The following is a 20,101-nucleotide window of genomic DNA, read 5'->3' as shown; positions in this document are numbered from 1 at the left end:
ACTAAAAAAATCTTGTAGATCGCGCCCTTTGTTTGCTGCAAATGGTTTATTTGGTGGCCTGTGCTGTGCGCAGCCTACGCTGCCTTTAGCCTTGTTGGTCGGGATGACTTTGGCCTGGTCCAAATGTTACAACAGGGGGAAAAAAATGAAAATCAAAGCACTCTATTGTAGGCGATAAAGATGCGGTTAATACAGGCCGATCTGCAATTTCTTTTCAATCACACACCTTAACAACAAGTACTAGCGCCAAAGAACCAGGTAAACACTGAAAACTCTCCAGCTCATGAGAGGGATTTACTTCCATGACTGTTATTTCATCTGGCTGTTCAAATAAGCAACTCGCATATATTTTTTCTGAGGACAAAAGCTTCTGTGCCTTCGTGCAGTGCAAACACCTCCCTTTATAAATACCTCTAACTTCATCGAGAAGAGCTCGACACATTTTCCAACTCATCTGATGTGTTTTAAATGTTTCATAGAATTAAATCCATTCCTCTTACTTCGTTGCGGGTGATCCCTTTACCTTAAATGTGAAACTGATTTGTGAGCAGTACGCTGAGCTCTCTACCAGATGCAAATCAAATGAAAATCACAGATATTTACTGGCTTTTATATTTAAAAAATTTCCAGGGATCTTTAGGTCCTGATTAAAATGTCTATTGAATGTATGTTTCACGTAAATCAGTTTTTAATGCAGAGGCTTTTTCTGCATGCGAAATCTTGGGCTGCCTTTCCTTTATAATAATAATTCAAAATGACAGAGACTGGGTTATACCCGTGTTTTTCTGATATGAAATATGCTTAAAATGTACTTCCTTCAAGTCGAGTGAATAAGAATCAAAATGATAGTAAACAGTACAAAGAAACTATCTATTTATACAAGCCTAGAGACTGTCTGAAATCAGCTTCAGCGTTGGCCAACATATAATTTAAAAAAAAGACACATTTGAACTTTGCTCCTATCCAATCATCAGCTTTAAAATGTGTTATGGCAGTTGTAAGGAAACAGTCTTTACAGCTCATTTTGGATATAAATACTGGCGTTTTTGGGGTGCAGTGTATCTGCAAGGTTTCTGAATGCCTAAGGCTGGTTGCTGCAGAAGAGGAAAGCAGAAACGCGTCCAGAGATATTTTCGATGATAAGAATAAGAGCCAGCAAACTGGGGATTAGTATTTATGTCTTCTAAATTATCATATTACCTCATTACACGATGAAGGAAAAAATACGCCTGAGGATCTCGCTATTCAAAAGTGAACACTTCTGAAAACCACCAGCGAAACAATGCATTCTGAGAACTCCAGAAATTCCATGTTTAAAGATTTTTTATTTAAAGCTAATGGGAAATGGCAAATACAAAACTCTTCTTCTCTTGATATGTTCTTCGATAATAATAATACCAAGTTATTCTATTGAAAATATCCAGAGGAAAAGACCCAAAACTTCTGAAGCTTCATTGCTGATCCGACCCCTCCCCCGCATACTAGTCCTTATCAATATGTCTATATTGACTTGTTTATATTGCATTTTCCACCTTCCTTTCATTACATTTACAAACTGCTCAACCATTTTATTTCTTAATTTTCTAATATTAAAGCTTGAGAGGCATATTGGGTGAAAAAATGTGAAAAGAACAATGCATTATTCATTAAACTTAATTGCTCTAAAATGCTCACTTACTGTGAATCTATATTCTTTATTGCCTTGAAATGAAAGCAGAAAATAAAAGAGACCTAGGATCTAAAATATATAACCAAAGCACACACACAAACACACACACACATAAACACACACACACACACAGAGGCACAATATTTTGTATATAAACTGCAACTTTAAATATAAAGCAACTACCGTCGCTCTGTGTGTATATACATACATGCAAATATATATATATAGAAAGATATACCGTGTATACACACACATTCAGCTGAGTGTGTGATTAAATAGATAGATAGATACATACACACACACAAAGATATACATACTATATATATCCATGGGTCTATATACATATATAATTGTATCTAAATACATATACACATACATGTATGTATTAAATAAATATCTATATATTAAATAAGTAAACAAGAATATATTCTCATCTATGTATATACTCCTATATTTAATTATCTACCTATAGATTTCTGGGTGCGTGTATGTCTATGTACGTGCAAATAAGCACACAGACATGCATGCATTGTAGCAATACACACATACATTCATTTATTCAGTCCAACATAAACATCTTTACATTCGGACCGAAACCTAATTCGGATAAGATGATTAAGATAGAGTTTTCATTCCTGCTATTGCTAAGGAAAGGAACCTCTGGATGCTTTTGTGTTTCCTAAAAGAGCATAAATAATTAAAGTTTGGCAGGGAGGAAAAGCTTTCTTGCAGAACTGTAGTGGCAATAAATGAAATGACTCAGAATCTCTTCTCCAGTCAGTTTTTACGAGAGCTGCCAGACAGTGTCTGTTCACGTTCTCCAGATACTAGGGGCGCCATAACAAAGTTAAGGTCAAGTTAGTGTCTTATCTTGGGTGGCACAAAAATACCGCATCTTCTCTAGCCGGACTGGGTATATTTTTAAATCCGAATGTTATGCAAGTCGTCTTAATTTTCGCGGAGGTCTTTTGGAAATGTCACTTGGACAAGTATACTTACTAATTCTAGGCAACGATTGCAGATGTTACAAGACGCCTAAGGGTAAAGTATTCGCTTGAATATATCCATTATGTGCATTTATGTTTCGATGCTATTTCATCTGCTTGGAAAAAGGATTACGTGTAGTTGAACTAGGATCCAAAATGGGGTAAAAATGCTTTAGCAAATAGGAATTTGCACATTCATCTCATTCAGGTGGAATCTTTGCGGTGTTATTGGGTGGACTTTCAAAAAAATAGATTGTTGGGTTTTGGGTTTTGGTCAGGGATTGTTTCCTAATTGAGCTGTTTTCTTATTAACAAATCGTCGGCATGTCGTTGAACTTGAATTGCTTGAAATTGGTTGACTCCTACCCCAATATCTAATTGATTCTAGGGTTTCAGCAGCCAAAGGAAGGGATACGATTTCGACTATAGCTTTCTTAGTTGTTTTGGGTGCTAAAGAAAATGAAGTTCCGTAGGTTCATAGCTCCCTATCAAATTAGTAACTTAGTCCTGAGAAATCCTGGAGCATCGTGCAAACGAATCTTTGCCGTGTTGTGCTGGGAACTCAGAGTGGGAAGAGACACAGAAGCCATTTTAGCTACACAGTCATCATTTTTAGTAAATAGTTGTTGCAGCAAAATTTAAAAGGCTTGAAAGTCTTCCACAAGGAAGGAAATTATGTGTTATGTGCTCTGCGTTGTATCTGGTGGGATCTTTAGTGAGTATATCTGATGGGACAAATCAGATTGTTGCGTTAATGGTGATATGCAAGCGAGGCACCCTGGAAAAAATAGATTGAACTTCAAGTTGTCTGAATGGCTTTGGACATAGTCCCTTTGGAAAATAGGAAATTATGCTCAGATTGGGAGCTGCTTTGACGACCCTTGTATCATATGGACACGTCTGAAGATTTTTTTGGGGGGGAGGAAGGGAATCGGAATAAAAGATTCCATACCTCTACCTCCCTCTTTCTACAGCTAAAAGCGAAGTGCGCATAGTAGGTGTCTGTCATTGCGGATACCCCTGCTACCACGCAGTGCAGATGTTTTATACCCCATTGGGTTATACTGAGCCCCTTTTCTGGGTTCAGCGGCGATAACCAAGTTAAGATTCTGGGTTTCTTTCTTTCCTTTTTGTTTGTTTTCTTTATTCTTTCAGTCCGCTTCCACACCTGTAGGGGCTTTGCATTGTGTGAGATTTTAAGTCATCTGTGGCCTGAATGTTTGCAGACAGTATTCTGAAAATGCTTGGCTTTCAAGGTGTTTTTTTTTTCCACAAAATCGATTCTATGTGGCATAAAGGCACGGTTGTTTTTTTATTTGGAGACGAGCATGCCCTGTGGCTAAACTGGACATTTTGTACAGGGGAGGAACAAAAGATTCCTCTAGATATTTGGTAAATGCCCTCGGAATGAATAATTGTCTTGGTGCAGGGTTATTTCTGAAGCTTATTAATTAATTAAATACTTTTGTTTTCATACTACGTGGCCCATTTTTGTGCTCATTTTAGGTATAATATTTAAAAAAAATAAGATGGGCTAATGCTTATTATGTGGCTGTGCGTTAATTACCAAAACTCCCAACTATGAAATGAAAATGAACATTGGTTGGAGTTCATGGTATCCGGTCACTTTGTATGATATTCCGCTTTCCAAAGAAATCGTGGCTGTTGGGTTTCTTTTCCTCCAAAGATATGATGTTGTATCATAATCTCTCCATAATTCCAAATGAACCCCGAAAGAGACTTTCTTTAACAAAATAGCCTAATAGTAATATGCTATTTGCATATTTCTCTTTTCAGTCTCTCACACACACCCTCAGACAAGCACACAGGGCTAGTACTTAGGGAAAGGAAAAATAAGGTTACTGAGTCTCATATTTTGAATTTTGTAACAGATTTTTATGCCAACTATGGATTTCTAGATCTGAGTTAGCAAATCTACTAGAATATATAAATAGGGTCTTAGCTTTCGTAAATTTACTATCATCAGCTAATCACCAGTGTAAGTAGCAACACGCAAATATTTCCGATGCTAAATTGTCATATTACAGTGTCGAGGTCTCTGATTTGAAGCTCACACCCAGATAGCTAGGGATGACCTTTCCCAGTAGAATTATCTGTGCCTATTTCCCTAAATATGTGTAGAAACATGCCTAGACAGAGGGGATCGGAGGAGTTCTGTGTGCGTGCGTTTTGCTTCAGTGGTAGGGGCTGGATTTCCAGCAGTGTGTAGGAGTCGCTACACAGACTGTGCATTCTCAGGTGATTAACCTCTCTATATATTTACCCCATCTTGCCATGGCAGCAAGAAAGATAAAAATGTAACATTTGTACAAATGCTTTGCTCATCCCTCGGTGCTTGGAAGCTCTTTGGAGAGGTCTTAAGAGTCTTTCAGAAGGGCTGATATAGATATAAGGACATTTCTACATGGCGTCACGTGACATAATTACCACTAGAATCAATCAAGATGAATTGCACGTCAGCACACTGTGGGGATTTTTTCTTAGTTGATCCTGTCCAAACCCTCTTGTGCAATAGATGGATCTTGTTCGATGCACTGAAGTCTCCTGGTGGCTTGCAATCGCAAAAAGGAAGACATGACTGAGTTTGACGATTGCAGCCACAGTGCATCCAATATGTATCTACCAGGGTGCGCTTATTACGTTTCACCTTCAGATTTCTCGACGAAGCCCTCTTTTTTGTCGCAATCGTCTTCCTGTCAAATGACTTTTCCTTATTCTTCTAATTTACCTCATGTCCAACCTGTGCGAGAAGTGGCATTCAGGGAATACGGATTAGAGCGCAGCAAATGGCAGTATAGGGGCAGTTATGCTCCTTATTACTCAGCTGAGGAGGTTATGCATCGAGACTTTCTCCAGCCTGCTAACAGGAGGACGGAAATGTTATTCAAAACGGATCCTGTGTGCAGCCACCATGGACCCTCCGCGGCTGCCTCCAACTTCTACAACACGGTGGGAAGGAACGGCATTCTCCCGCAAGGATTTGACCAGTTTTATGAGACAGCCCATGGACCTCCATACCAGCAGCAAGCAGAGAACGAGGGGGAAGCGGCCAAGACTGACTTGAAAACTCAGAATAGCACTTGTAGTAAAACACCTTCCAGCCAAGAGAAGAAAGTGACAACAGAAAACAGAGCCGGTTCCCCTTCTGGTGAGGCTGTTGCAGAGAAGAGCAACAGTTCAGGTAGGTATCAGTAGTAAATTCGGGGCAACCGTGGAAGGCCAACACTTTGTCAAGCCGTATTTTATGTGCAATTTTATAAGCATCCAAAGGATTTTATATATCCTATAAGATTTCCTTTACCGTTGTAAAGCGTGTTTACGATAGGAAACCAATTTACTGGGGCTTACGCTATTTTTGGAGAAGGATATTAATTGTTATTAAATTGTTGATTTGGGAGGGGGCAGAGAGATTTCACAGCTATTTTCCAGAGCACCCTTAATTATAGATTCTGATATTTTCATTTGTTTAGGGGAGTAGTTTGAGAACCTTGGAATATGTCCAACCAATTTAAACATCTCTCTGTACTGCTAGATAGCGTCTATTTTAAGGGGAAGTTGGAAATGTCCACCTTTTGCAAAGTTACCCAGAAGAGGGGATGGGAAAGGGAGAAATCTCTCAGAATGTTTTCTTAACTGTTAGGATGCTGCTTTCTAGTAAATGGGATGTTATGAATGTGTCTTATCTGTCGTTATCTGAAAGTGTTTCTTGGAACAGCATAACATCAGTTTATTCTGTCTTGAATTTCAATAGTTCCCCAGCGATCAAGGAAAAAGAGATGTCCCTATACCAAATATCAAATCAGAGAACTGGAACGTGAGTTTTTCTTCAACGTGTACATAAACAAAGAAAAAAGACTGCAGTTGTCCAGAATGCTGAACCTCACTGATCGACAAGTTAAAATCTGGTTCCAGAATCGAAGGATGAAAGAAAAGAAACTGAACAGAGATCGACTCCAATATTTCACTGGAAATCCCTTGTTTTGAAAGAAAAGAAAAGATCCCTATCTAACCTGCCATCTGAGTATACCAGGAGATTGGTTTACAGGACACATTCACCCTGCGGAAAGCAAAGTTTCATTTTCTTGTTCAACTCTGGTGCCTCCAAACAATCAATGTCCACTGGAGATATCGGGGGTTTGGCGGAAGACGTTCCTTATAAGGGGAAGCTAGAGTAAATCCAAAAGTCCATTCGCCAGTGTTTATCGCCCAAGGTGGCTTTTTTTCCTTTCTTTCTTTCTTTCATGATGGAAACCAATGGACCGGCGGTGTGTATGGTAGATTTTGCTTTTCAAAAAGAGTTTTTCCCTGTTGGTTTTGATCTAGGATAACCCTTTCCTCCCTTAAATGAATGCAGTTTATTTAAAAGATGGTAAATGTACATGGTGTGTGTGTGTGTGCGTGTGTGCGTATGTGTGTTTCTATTGTCATATAAACGCATGGGCCACTGTCTTTTACATGTGAATAAATGGTTTCTAGTAAAGTTAAGGTTATATCTTCTGCTCAGTTACGGATTTCCATTTCTGAAAGATCAGAGTGTGCACCCGACTAGAGCCAAATTCAATGAAGTAACAATGGAGGAAGTTAAGTCAAATTATTTTCAACAGAATTTAAATGTTAGTTTAAATCTCTAACTGATTCTATATAAAACCTTCACTGTTATTCCTCTCAGTTTAAGGCAGCCCAAACATGGCTGGCTGAAGACCACCACTTTTGATGGTGCCACAATTACTATAAACTATGAAAAAGGTTTATTAACTGTTCAGGCGTCTGTCGTTCGAGACAAGAATTCAAAGCTCAGATGGATGTTTACTAGCTAGGAAAGGATTGTCAGAATGGGAACCCTGAATGTTTCAAACAACAGGCAGCTGTAAACAATTGCAACTAGTTAAAAAAAAAGTGTAGCGAAAAAACCGGAATATTTTCACCGTGTTTTTTACCAAGTCGTTCTGAGTTTCCTATATTTAATCACAGGAATGTAATCAGTTTCCCAACTTAGTATAAAATAACTGGCCCTTGTCTTCATTTTGAAAGTAAAAGAATGTGGTGAAGGTCCCCTCTTCACTTCATGCGGTATGACCTGGCCAAGCTGTTTACAAAACCTTGAACTGTCTAGACAACACCATAAAAGCCGAGGTTCCAAACAGCTTAATTGGGTTATATTGTACACCTTCTGGTGGATGAAAAAGAGATTTCCGCAAAGTGCAATAAAGGAAAGGAATGAGAAAAGAATTCGGCTTTTTTGAATAGAAAAAGAATAGAAAAGTGGGTCTCATTACACTTGCAACCAAAAAACGCAAAAGTACGGAAATAAGTCCGGAAATGACCAAAAAACCTTAAAAATGATCTGATGAAATCGCAAGGTGGCATAGTTGAAAAAATAAAATTTTAAACTCTTTAGCAAGAAAAACATAAGTGTATGCCTTTGAACTTCCAAAATGTCAAGGTCATCACCTTTAACCTTTCTGAATAATTAGGCGCCTTAAGGTTCCTCTGTTATTTTCAACCACCACCCACTCTCTCTCTCTCTTTTTCTCTGTCTCTCGATCTCCTTCTCTCACAAGCACATACATACACTCACCACACACACACACACTCACACACGTTAACTGCATAGCTCGCCTTATTAGCAAATGCATCACGACGCTAAGAAAATTCCAACGTTCATGAATACTCCCTCATAACGCTATGTTCGGACAGGTCCCTAATGGAATCCGCCATTTATGTTAAAATATCTTCAATGTTTCTTACTACTTGAGTGGTGTTGAGGAAACCTAGGAAAGGCCATTCTTTCGATAAGCGCTCCGAGCTAAAATACTACATGGAGAGCAGTGGAATGTAAAAAATAACTAGGTATTTTGGAGGAAAACAATATTTCCAGAGAATTCATCTTCAAATATATATTTTAACAGGAAACATTCTGTCGAATGGAGAAACATGTAATCATAGGAAACTATTAAAATATATAATTCAACATTATCACAAAAATCTCACATCTCTTCCGAGTCTTAATCCATAGTGTAAGAATAAGTTATTTGATTTTCAGATCCCTATGGTGTATTTAATAAATTATCCAAGCACACATGGTCATTTAAAATGTTAAGGCACCGCAAAGATGAGCACCAGAAACTAAATATACCGATATAATCTTTGCCGAATTTTTCAACTATATTATATTTTAATGTCTGTTTAAAAACAGAAATTAAGCCCATTGTTGAATACACCTAAAAGCACCCAGGTTGAACGGAAAGCCAAAGAGAAATAAACTCCCTTGTGCTTTGCTTCTGAATTCCACAGGAGGGCGCGCTCACTTTCTGTAATGCTTACAATCGTCCTGATGTTCAAGTCTATTTTCCTTTTAATAGTAATTGTACTACTAATAAAATATCTAATATATAAGTAACGATGAGATTTCAGGGTTTTCGAAATGAGAAAATAAAGCATCAGAAAGATTTATTAAACAAATAACCCACAACCGTGACATGCTCAAGGAATATGCCACTTGAAAAGAAAATTTTGGGTCGTAATCTTTTATAAGACATCCGAGGTTTAAAAATCCTATAATTTTAAGAGAAATATAATGATATTCAGAATTCGTTCAGCAAAGCGAAAATCTATGTATTCTTTTTAGTGCAATCTTAACACCCAAAGAACGAAAGTTATATCAAAATATCTGTGTCTTTTCCAAAGCTTATCTGTAAGATATTTAGCAAGCCTGTTCTTAAAGAAGTGTAAACACAGCTATAACATAGTTTTAGATGTGTATGTAATTTAAACAAAAGACGGGCTTTGATTCTGGATATGCCTATTTAATATACGGTAAATGACAAAACGGAAGAGTACATATTTTGAATATCGGAACATCACCTTTCCAAGGGATTGTTGAATAAAATCTCTCTCCTTATAATGCTGTAGAGAGCTATTAAAATGTAACTAAAAGATTTGAAAATTAAATATAACACTATACATTTCCTGGAAAATTTCCAGTGAATTTACATGTTTCTTCCCCCCCACGCACTGGTAAATAATAACACCAAAGATCAGTTTGTTTTTATCTGCTTATTTGCAAAATTCACCTAAAACTAGCTAATGCATGATCTACTTGGTCAACTGTATCCTCTATTTAACAAGCCCTATCCACGTGAAATAATTAGTTGACAGTTTATCTGTTTTTTAGAAGTTCATTGTTAACGGTTTCTTAGAAATAGCTTTGCCGTCTGTAATAAAATGACATTGTCCCATCTAAGATCATTGGAATCTTTGAGGAGAAAGGTAACGCTAATCAACAGAATCCAGAATACACAGTAAACCCTCTCGCCCCAAAAATTAATTTAGTTACTTAGCTCGAGAAGGAATAAATACAGAAGTCTTTTGTTGATAGGTTGGTTGGTTGGTTTTAAAATTAACGTACTTCTTTTGAGATCTTGCCGCTTCACTCCACCTCTTGGCTTTTATATGTTTTAGCCCTTCACAATTATACTAAGGCCATTCTCAACGAATGTAAACTTGTGATTGAAATCATATTTGCTGTTAATTAAATAATTAGATGAAGATTAAAACGTGCCTTTGTTCTTTTTTGAATCATCATGTAAATTTGATGGTTCTGTGGATGGATAAGGGAGAGTTTACTTTTTTATAAAACTGCCAGCGATTTCCCAATTTGTTTTGGTTGGTTCTGTCAGAACAACGAACAGAGTATTTCTGGTTAAAGAACAAATTGTTAGGAATTTATGTATAGGTAAAGGTACATTTAAAATAAATAAGATTGGACGTATTCACTGGCCTAACTACACGCTAAACGCTGATAACAACCAGATCACACACTGAGTTTTGTACTTATGTGTACAAATAAATATGGATGCACAATAGGCTAAGGTTTAAACCATGTGCGAATATCTTCCTAATATAGGCAACACACCTACGTGTGATCACACAACACACTAATATCACCATTGCAGGAAAAGCTAATGTGCAATCACCGTTGTTGAAATACATAATGGCATCGGTATATTTTTTTAAAAGTTCCGACAATCCAAGCCAGAAGTTGATTCTTTCATAGAAAAACGTGACTCGCGAAAAGCAGGACAGTGTTACAATTACATTATTAAAAGAGAAAGGTCACACTATTGCAGCCAATTAATTTTTTTTTGCTAAATAAAAATATTCTTCAATCTCAGAGCAATATAAGAGCGTGATATAAAACATGTAGTTCGCATTTTAGCGTCTTCCTACATTAAATCCTCAAATCGAAAGCAATATTACTAAAGACTTCCTGTGTTTCTGTCTGTTTTAAAGTTAGCTGTTTCTAGCAATATCTTTTGCACTGATTAATACATCTGCAAAATATCTCTCCTTTTTCGTAACCGTTCTCCCATCCCACGCCAATAATCCGATACCAACATAGGAAATTGCAAGTAAGAATCGTTAGAACAGTTGGGGAAAAAAATCAAATAACCTGTAATAACATGGGGGAGGAGAATGAAAATTAAACTTCACAACAACGTCTTTTAACCTTGAATTTCTACTACTAATATTTATTAAGACTGAAAAGCATAACGTCAACCTATAGTTTATTACAAATAGTAATCTAGTATATATGGGCCCTTTTGGGGGGTCCCCTCCTTTGAAAAAAATGGGGCTTTGAAAGCAAACCTTTTATATTAATGTAGATTGTATATCTCGTTTATTGTACACTATTGATTTATTTATTCATGTTAATTACTTTATTCCATCTTCATATGATTTAAAAAATAGTGACATTAAAACCCCAGAATGTAAGTAACCATTTCCCTAAAGACTACTGCGCGTTTATTCAACTTCTGTGGCAAACACACTCCAACTTTCCTTATGCTCATTTTTCCAAATAAAAGCTAGGCTGCTTCCTGTTCGATTTTAAAAAGCCATGATTTATTATGATCAAATTGAGCTATTCGACATTCCTAAACTCAGTATTAAATAATAATAATTTGAACTACATATTCTGACATGTTAAAATCATATTTTCACTTAAATCAAGGAAACGTAATGTATAATCAGCAGCAGCAGAGTCAGCTCATTAAATTAAACAGACGCAGGAACGCAGAGCATTTAAGGATTAGGTTATTGTTTTAACTTTACTATTGGGCGAAATACATAGCAAATCTCTTGGATAATACTTCAATCGGAATATTTCTGGGACAGTCTTTTCTTAAAGAGTAAATAAAGATTACGAAAGACCATTTGATGGGCATAAAATTCCTGATTAGATTTAACAGTCAAGTCTTGAACTGTGTCAAGGAAAATAGTATTTTTTTTCTTTAAACTCGGTGGGTTGTCAGGGCTGTTGTTCCAAAAGAGGAAATTGTTAGAAAGCAGGGGGAAAATCCCAGTCCGCAAGCAGTGAACTCAACTGCAATTTGTTCCTGAGCTCAGGCAAATGTTAGCAATGGCTCTGATAATGATCTTAAAGATACACATAATCCTATTTTCTGTCCTAAATGCGCTGTGGCGATTAAACATACACGAATAGGGCGGGGGGGTGTACAAGACTTAGGGAGTGCAGAAAAATCTTAAAAGCAGCTCATATTATGAAGGAAATATTTAAACTCTCTGGCAACACTGAAGCTTTAGACTGAAGCTGTAAAAGACACTGGCTCTTAACCTGACAATGATGTTGTATTTGAACAGCTGCGATAAGGTTTTAAAGGGTCTGTCTCATTGCCACAGCGAGATTTTAAATAGGGTTATTGTTTCCAACAATGTAAAGTGTACGGAAAAGTGGAACACATTCAAATACCAGGAACTCGTATAAAAATCAAATTCACGTTGCTGGAATATGCCATTTCAAACTATGTTTTTGTGCAAAAGATACAGTTTAAACGTCCCTTTATGTGCTGTTTATTCTTAGATGTCTGGACTTTTTAAAACAGTGTTTTGATTATGTAAAGGCCCAAAACAAATAGCTAGCTGAACCTGAAACGGAATTTATCAACAAGTTCACTCTATCTGTATGAAATTCCCTGACAGCACTAGTCTTAAACGAGAAATGTTTGAGTTTGAAACTAGGCAAAAATATAATGAATTGTTTCTCGATCAAATCTGGTCTCCCACAATTTTAAAAGTAATAGCTCTGGATGCAAATATAGATACAAAGTGACGAGGCAAACAACAAAACACATTTAAAATGTTGGAAAATAAAAGTCTAATTTGACATGTAGGCAGTTACTGTTGCTTTCTGTGATTTTTAAAAATATTCATGCTGCATTTATTCTTCTGGAAAAAAAGAAGTGCCTTGAACAGTTCTAAAAAAACTGAGTTTCTGTATGTTTTTAAATGAGCAATGCTACAGAAGAAAAAATTATCTTTACGGTGCTTTCAGTGTCCAGGGGAAGTCATTTTTTATTTTATTTTTATCTTATTTTATTTTGCATATGCAGAGACAGCGAGAGCATTGTAAAACAATTTTAGGAATCTAGGGTAACAATACACTCACGTTATGTCAAAGTCTAGCTTTTAATATTTGACGGCTTGTGTTAAAACAAAATTGACCCTCTTGGTTAGTAGCGAGGGGAAAAAATCAATAGTATAATTTTCAATAATTCATAACGCGAACGCCATTATGCTAAATCTTAACTATTAATCTTATCCTTTACAAAGTCTCGATTGATTTGTTAATAAAATATCTTCCCGTGTGTGGCAACAGAGGGTATAACTCTTTAAAAAGCTTCAGAAGCAAGAAAATTACCAAGTAGCCCAAGAATGTAGATGAGAATTTTATTGATCGCCTTGATTCTTCTTAATACGTATTAATAAATTCCACAACCTTTTGTACCTTTCGCTTGTCAGGGACCAATGCTTTTACAAAATCCATAAAAGGAAAACATATTTTTCTTTGCATATAACCAATGACACTTTCGGATTTCGCACATGGTTCAGCACACCCAGTTGTCTAAAACTTTTAAGGTTTTTTTTTTTCTTCTGTAATTAGTATTACTAGCAGTAAGGAAAAGAGGGAGAAAGAGCCTTTCTCATGCAGTGAGCTTTTGGGGCGATTGCTCTGAGAGCACATTGCTTCCAAATAACTGTCTTCTGCCTGAAACTGCACAGAGTCTTGAAGTAATGAGCGTCCACGCGATCAGTAGAAACCACTTATTTTCGTACCAAAAAAAAAATGTACAAACTATGGGGTTTCATTATGTACATGACAGTGGTTTTCCGGGGCGTTCTGCCTGCAAGGATCTTGTTTCATGTTTGTCCCCATCTCCTTGGACCAAGGGACAGGAAGCTGCTAGGGGTTCGGTGAATTCGGATTCAGTTCGTTTGGAATAAAACACAACTAAAAGAAATAAAGCCCCTTGTTTTAAATCAGCGCAGTGCGCCAGGGCTGCTTCGCAGGGCTCCGGAGCAGAGCGAGCACTTTCCCCCTGACGTTCTAGATGTCGCTGTTGACCACATTTCAGATTCAGCCCGGACTGTCCCGCGGAGCACGTGACTCGCGGGGAGGTAGCGGCTCAAGGCCATTTTCAAATCTCATTGGCTTGGTTGTCATGTGGTTGTGCAGAGGCATCCACAATTACACAGGGAATGTTTTCCTAGAGATGTCAGCCTACAAAGGACACAATCTCTCTTCTTCAAATTCCTCCCCAAAATGTCCTTTCCAAACAGCTCTCCTGCTGCTAATACCTTTTTAGTAGATTCTTTGATCAGTGCCTGTAGAAGTGACAGTTTTTATTCTAACAGCGCCAGCATGTATATGCCACCTAGCACAGACATTGGAACTTATGGAATGCAAACCTGTGGACTTCTACCGTCTCTGGCTAAAAGAGAAGTTAATCACCAAAATATGGGTATGAATGTACATCCTTATATACCTCAAGTAGACAGTTGGACAGATCCGAATAGGTCTTGTCGAATAGAGCAACCTGTTACACAGCAGGTATCCACTTGTTCCTTTACTACAAATATTAAGGAAGAAAGCAATTGCTGCATGTATTCTGATAAGAGAACAAAACTAATTTCTTCAGACGTCCCTTCCTACCAGAGGTTGGTCTCTGAATCATGTCCCATTGAAAATCCTGAGGTTCCTGTCCCAGGATATTTTAGACTAAGCCAGACCTACGCCACTGGGAAAACCCAAGAGTACAATAATAGTCCTGAAACGAGTTCAACTGTAATGTTACAGTTAAACCCTCGCGGCAGCTCCAAACCGCAGATATCTTCTCAACTTCAGATGGAAAAGAAAATGAATGAAAATCCGAACAACCAAGACAACTCAGCTAAAGTCTCTCAAGTGGAAAGTCCAGAGCCAAAGTCCACTTTACAAGATGAAAGGAGCTGCCTGGCTGAAGGCTCTGTGTCCAGCCCAGAAGTACAGGAGAAGGAAAGTAAAGGTCGGTATTATAAAGTTTAAACTGTAACATGCTATAACTTGAACACGCCAGCATCGTAAAACACAGTGTAAAATACTAACAAGCAGTACAGCCATAACATTTAATGATAAGGAGGAATCGGGATGCAGGTGCTGTGTCTCTGAAGCTTTTAGAAGGGAAAAATGCTACACAAAAGATTGCAAATTCTTTTTTGATATTTACATATCCTCGTATGCATCAGTGCATGCGGAGAATATATATGTTATTCTTTGTAATAAATTACTGTATCAAAAAATCAATGAAACACCTTAAAATAGCTCTGAAGCATGTACAATACGACCTATTTAACTTTTATCTTGTAATATTTTGGTCAACTATTTTCTCTCAGTCTAATTGTGGTTTGATTGCATTGAAAGTTAATTATGATCCCATTAAAATAGAGGAGAAATAGGTCCTATAAAGCTGTATAAAGTTTTAAACAAATGTACAAAGAAAACAGTAGCCCGCTGTCTGTCTGATTAAAAGTGGACTGTTTTGAGGTGGTGCTTTTGATAACCTTGGTTTTGTCTTTAAAAGTACAACATTATTTTGAAATGTATTTAAGTGATGAAGGAGATAATTATTTGATTATATTTTCCTTTTAAAAGTGCATAATAGCCTTAATTTCGAACGGGATATGGTGGAGTACAAAAAACGGGAGATTTCCTCTTATAAAAATGTGCCTGGCAACCTCTAGGACCATTTTTATCACAATATGTGCACAGAAATTCTATGTATAACATTTATTTAACAATTCAAGTCTAGCTTTATCTGGGACAAAAAAATATCTATTGGAAAAATTCTAAAAGGGAAATGAAAAAAAATCCGTGGTATTAGGTGCTGATTTAAAAATTATCCTTTTAGTTAAGAAAAATGCCCATATCTGCATCTATGCCTCTTTGTGTAATTCAACATATGAGATACAGGAATCTGATAGAAAATATATTGCATTAATACTTTTTAATTGAGAGATTGTCTTAATAAATGTCTCTTAAGACTTGTACTGTCATGTGCAGCCCAGATGCGTTAAAATTTTATCATTGTTCTGATGGCAGGTTAAATATTGTTCAAATGTTATGTACTAGTTGAAAACTTTGGATATAATTTTTAAAAGAGCCCCAAATTCCAAACGATAGTGAATCATTTTATCTGAACTATTTACCTTGAGTCTGGCAACAATTAAATATCTATTCCAGTGCACACACCTCATACTAGCAATGTTTAATACCAACATTTAACATATCTGCCAGACACTATAGATGAGGGTTCATGGCCAAGGGTACACTTTGCCAGCCTGAGGTATTTTTGATTTTATTTTTCTTCTTCTTCTTCTTTGATTTTGATAGAGGAAATCAAGTCTGATACGCCAACAAGCAATTGGTTAACTGCAAAGAGTGGCAGAAAGAAGAGGTGTCCTTATACTAAACATCAAACACTGGAATTAGAAAAAGAATTCTTATTCAATATGTATCTCACTCGAGAGCGCCGCCTAGAGATCAGTAAGAGCGTAAACCTCACTGACAGGCAGGTCAAGATTTGGTTTCAAAACCGCAGAATGAAGCTCAAGAAGATGAGCAGGGAGAACCGAATCCGAGAACTGACCGCTAATCTGACCTTCTCTTAATCCGTAAACCTGGGGGTTGAAACAGTGAGAAAGGGGCACAGCACCGCCAGTTGCAAAATGCAGGAGAGACTTTGACAAAAAAAAACCCGTCATTTTTCATTTTTTTCTGATAGAATGTGACTTTTCGTCATTCATTTAGTGCTGCAAGTGAATATGTATTACTATGATGAGTATATATATATAAAAACCTAGCACGTGTAATTTATTTTTTTTCTCATCGTAATGCAGGGTAACTATGATTGAATATTATCATTTGGTCTTAACTTATTGGAACTGTCGAACATCCAAACAATGTGACTTTTTCATGTTTTTTCTAACAAAATGGTATTTATGTGGGGGCTAATATACGGGCCATAACATTTTGAATACATTCAATTCCTTAAGGGGAAAAAACTTTTGGGAAAAAAGCACATTACAATGTAACTATTCTTTCAAATGAACTTAGAAATTGTCCTTCATAAAATGGAATAGTTAATTCTTCTCCATTGTAGACATTTTCTTGTGGTGCATATGTGGTATAGTAGTCGTACAACAGCAATATGTTCTTCTTGTGCATGTTCTATTCGCATGTATAATGCAATAAAGTCTGTAAACTTCTGCGGTTCCTTTGGTTTTCTGAAAAATGTTGAAAAGTACAGATTCAGGTTGGTTTCCTGATCCTTCCTGATCAGCAGTTGTTTGGATTGATGTAGCTTTTTTTCTTGTTTCTTCTCTTTTGTGTGTGCGGTTTTATTTAGGGAGTGTGTGGGGGGGGGATGAGAAATGATATAAACCTAATTATTTTATAATTGTGACTGTAAACAAATGATTAATTGTTAAAATGTTGTGTAATCGTTCCCAGTCTGAAAAGTGAATGCAAAAGGGATAGTAAAATATTATGGCATAAACTGGACATCCTCATTCAATCGACTCATAAATGGTAAGTGATAAAAAAAACCCTCTAGTACAAGCTGTCAGCAATCTATGTGTCCTTTTATTTGACATTAGTGTGTTGATTGAAAAAATAACAGTCATTGTGTACCTACCATGTGTAAAGTTTGATTTCTAGTCCTCATTTGTTTTTAAAAATGCAACATACAAAATCCAGAGATATGTGTACAGAAAAACATCATGAAGTCTTGGTGAGCTCAAAAGCTTTATAGAGCATTGTGGAAGAGAAGCAATTCTCGTAGCTATCTGGCAAGGGTGGGATTTTTCTACTAGCAGTGCTCACAACGGTGCACCCTGAAGTACGACAGCCTGTTCAGACCTACTTTTGTTATTCTGCACCGTTTTTGTTTGCTCGGAAGATGGTTTTATTTCACGCAATTCCGCTTTTGTAACATACATGAAGCTAATAAAGGTCACCACTCTTAACGGTACATAGCTGAAAAATGGTATTAACAGTCACTTTATCTTGCAAACTGGGGCGGTGGGGGGAGAGGAGCGAATGAAACGCTAAACAGAACTGTAAATGGCTTGCAAATGAACATGACTCCACATTGAAGTCCAAATGCTTGAACATACTTTCACCTTCTAACGATACTGGAAAGAAACGTGTGGATACTGTCTGCTCTTGAAAAACAACATTCAAACAAAAAAAAATAAAAAAATAAAAACCCTCCCCTTCTCCACCCATGCAATTTCCAAAGCAAGAGATAAGATACGAGATATTTTAAATGTTTTCTTCCTTAATGACACAATTACAGTGCATATCAAATTTTCCTCCCTTGTCTTGGGTATATATTTTAGATATACTGGACTGGCAACAATTAGTGAACATACTACATTTTCCTCAAGCCAGAGAACATTTTGATGCTAAAGACACCGATAGTATTCACGTATGGTGTTTTTATCCTGGTTTTAAAATATCCATACTAAAACCAAGGATCTCCATCAATTTAAATAAGAAATATATCTGAACCTCTATTTACTTTCTTCTTCTTTCGCGTAAAAGTTCTCAATACATCGCCAAAGAAGTTTCAGTAGCGGAAATGCAATTAGCTGGCTACATACCAAGTTTTCACATGTATGAAAAAAATGTTCATTTTAAGTCTTCCTAACTAATCAGTTTCTATACATGAATAATTAAGTGCAATATCTTAATATGAAACAAGCTGTGTATATGGAAAATAAAAGATAAGCATGAAAATGATTTCAAAGGAAGAAGACTGCCATAAATCATTAAATAAACAGGAATTTCAGTCCCTTCCTTATATTTGTCAGTGCGTAGGAATTGTTTTCCTGTATGGTGTTATGTTATATTCTCAACGAGTACTGTTGTGGGTTATGAACTAACTGTGTGCATTTTCTTCAGATTCAAATACGTCCATCTTCAATCTGTCTGAAGGAACAGAAATGTGCAGAAGAATATGGGTAATTTAGTTTTAAATACTAACCAAATATTATTTTAGTTGGTGAAGCACAAATATTCCTTTAGTTGGTGAAGCACAAAAGGTTCAGAAGAACCTATCTAGGGATGTGAAGTAAATAAAGGGGATTATCCTTCTCCAACTCTTTTTGGAGGGGGGCGGGAATAATAGCAAGATGAGTTTTGCATATGCTTGGTAGGAAGGTATTAGAAGCTGCTGTGCATAGACAATAAGAAAACTTGGGCTATCATTAGTGCAATGTCTCGTCTGCTGACATAGAATTGTTTTCAAATGTGGTTTTATTTATATTTGTAATGTACTTGTAAGAGATTTCGCTGGATCACATTTGCCGATAGTTCATTCCCCAAATTGTGTCTAGGCTACAATTAAAAATACAATAACGTTTGCCATGTTGGAACATCCGAGCCCCGAAGTTTAACAAATACAGGCGCATGTGTTCAGGAACGAGTCAGTTGTGCAGGGAGACACAGGTTTTGCTGTCCCATCAGTCCGTTTTATTAGGGACACATTAATCTATAATCAAATCCACCTCATAAAATTTTTATGGAAAGGCATAAAATCATTACAGAGGTCTTCCACCTGTTTTAAAACAACACAATTGGCATCTCTCTCTCTTTTTAAAAAGCCCCTTAAACAGAAACTTTATTTAAAAGGGGGAGGAATACAGCCACATGCTTTGAAATATGGAAGTCACCACAATGTGCTTTTACTGTAACATTTTCCTGTTTTATGAGCAGTCGTATACTCGGAGCGCTGGGATGTGGTTTGATTTTACAAGCAAGAATCTCCCCTTTCCCAGCGGGTTCTCTCGGCAGATTTCAGTTTAATTCGGAAGCCCAGGCTGCTGGGTTTATTTAAACACCCTGCGTCACACTGATTAAGAAATGAATGGCAGAAATCACTCCTAGGAGGTGAAGAAATAGTTCCCGGCTGTCTCATTCTTGTGCTGCTGGCTCGGGCCACGCCCGCTTGGGATCCTGCTGGGGCAGAGGCGCAGCTGTCTCCCCGTGGACTCCTTCTGGGCCGTCCAGTTACAGTTTGGGTTT

At 37.0% G+C, this 20,101-nt stretch overlaps 2 protein-coding genes across 2 annotated transcripts; both read left to right on the top strand.

Moving 5' to 3' along the window:
* Window positions 1-5,250: 5,250 nt before the first annotated feature.
* On the top strand, window positions 5,251-6,660 carry HOXD11 (homeobox D11). The gene is made up of 2 exons (XM_050969078.1): window positions 5,251-5,857; window positions 6,428-6,660. Exons 1-2 carry the CDS (start codon window positions 5,251-5,253, stop codon window positions 6,658-6,660), a joined length of 840 nt encoding a protein of 279 aa, XP_050825035.1.
* A 7,624-nt stretch (window positions 6,661-14,284) lies between these two features.
* HOXD10 (homeobox D10) lies at window positions 14,285-16,683 on the top strand. Its single transcript, XM_050969071.1, has 2 exons — window positions 14,285-15,041; window positions 16,406-16,683. The coding sequence occupies exons 1-2, from the start codon at window positions 14,300-14,302 to the stop codon at window positions 16,681-16,683; spliced, it is 1,020 nt and encodes a 339-aa protein (XP_050825028.1). The 5' UTR covers window positions 14,285-14,299.
* The last annotated feature ends 3,418 nt before the right edge of the window (window positions 16,684-20,101 follow it).

The sequence above is a fragment of the Gopherus flavomarginatus genome, chromosome 10 (assembly GCF_025201925.1).
Source record: "Gopherus flavomarginatus isolate rGopFla2 chromosome 10, rGopFla2.mat.asm, whole genome shotgun sequence".
Taxonomy (NCBI): domain Eukaryota; kingdom Metazoa; phylum Chordata; order Testudines; family Testudinidae; genus Gopherus; species Gopherus flavomarginatus.
The sequence above is the reverse complement of the archived record's forward strand: the minus strand, read 5'-3'. Positions and strand labels throughout refer to the sequence as shown.

What these genes read in the sequence shown, in the direction of transcription:
- HOXD11 (XM_050969078.1), top strand. Translation starts at nt 5,251, where the DNA reads ATGACTGAGTTTGACGATTGCAGCCACAGTGCATCCAATATGTATCTA. An exon ending in AGAGAAGAGCAACAGTTCAG is followed by an intron (nt 5,858 to 6,427) that starts GTAGGTATCAGT and finishes GAATTTCAATAG; the next exon opens with TTCCCCAGCGATCAAGGAAA.
- HOXD10 (XM_050969071.1), top strand. Translation starts at nt 14,300, where the DNA reads ATGTCCTTTCCAAACAGCTCTCCTGCTGCTAATACCTTTTTAGTAGAT. An exon ending in ACAGGAGAAGGAAAGTAAAG is followed by an intron (nt 15,042 to 16,405) that starts GTCGGTATTATA and finishes TGATTTTGATAG; the next exon opens with AGGAAATCAAGTCTGATACG.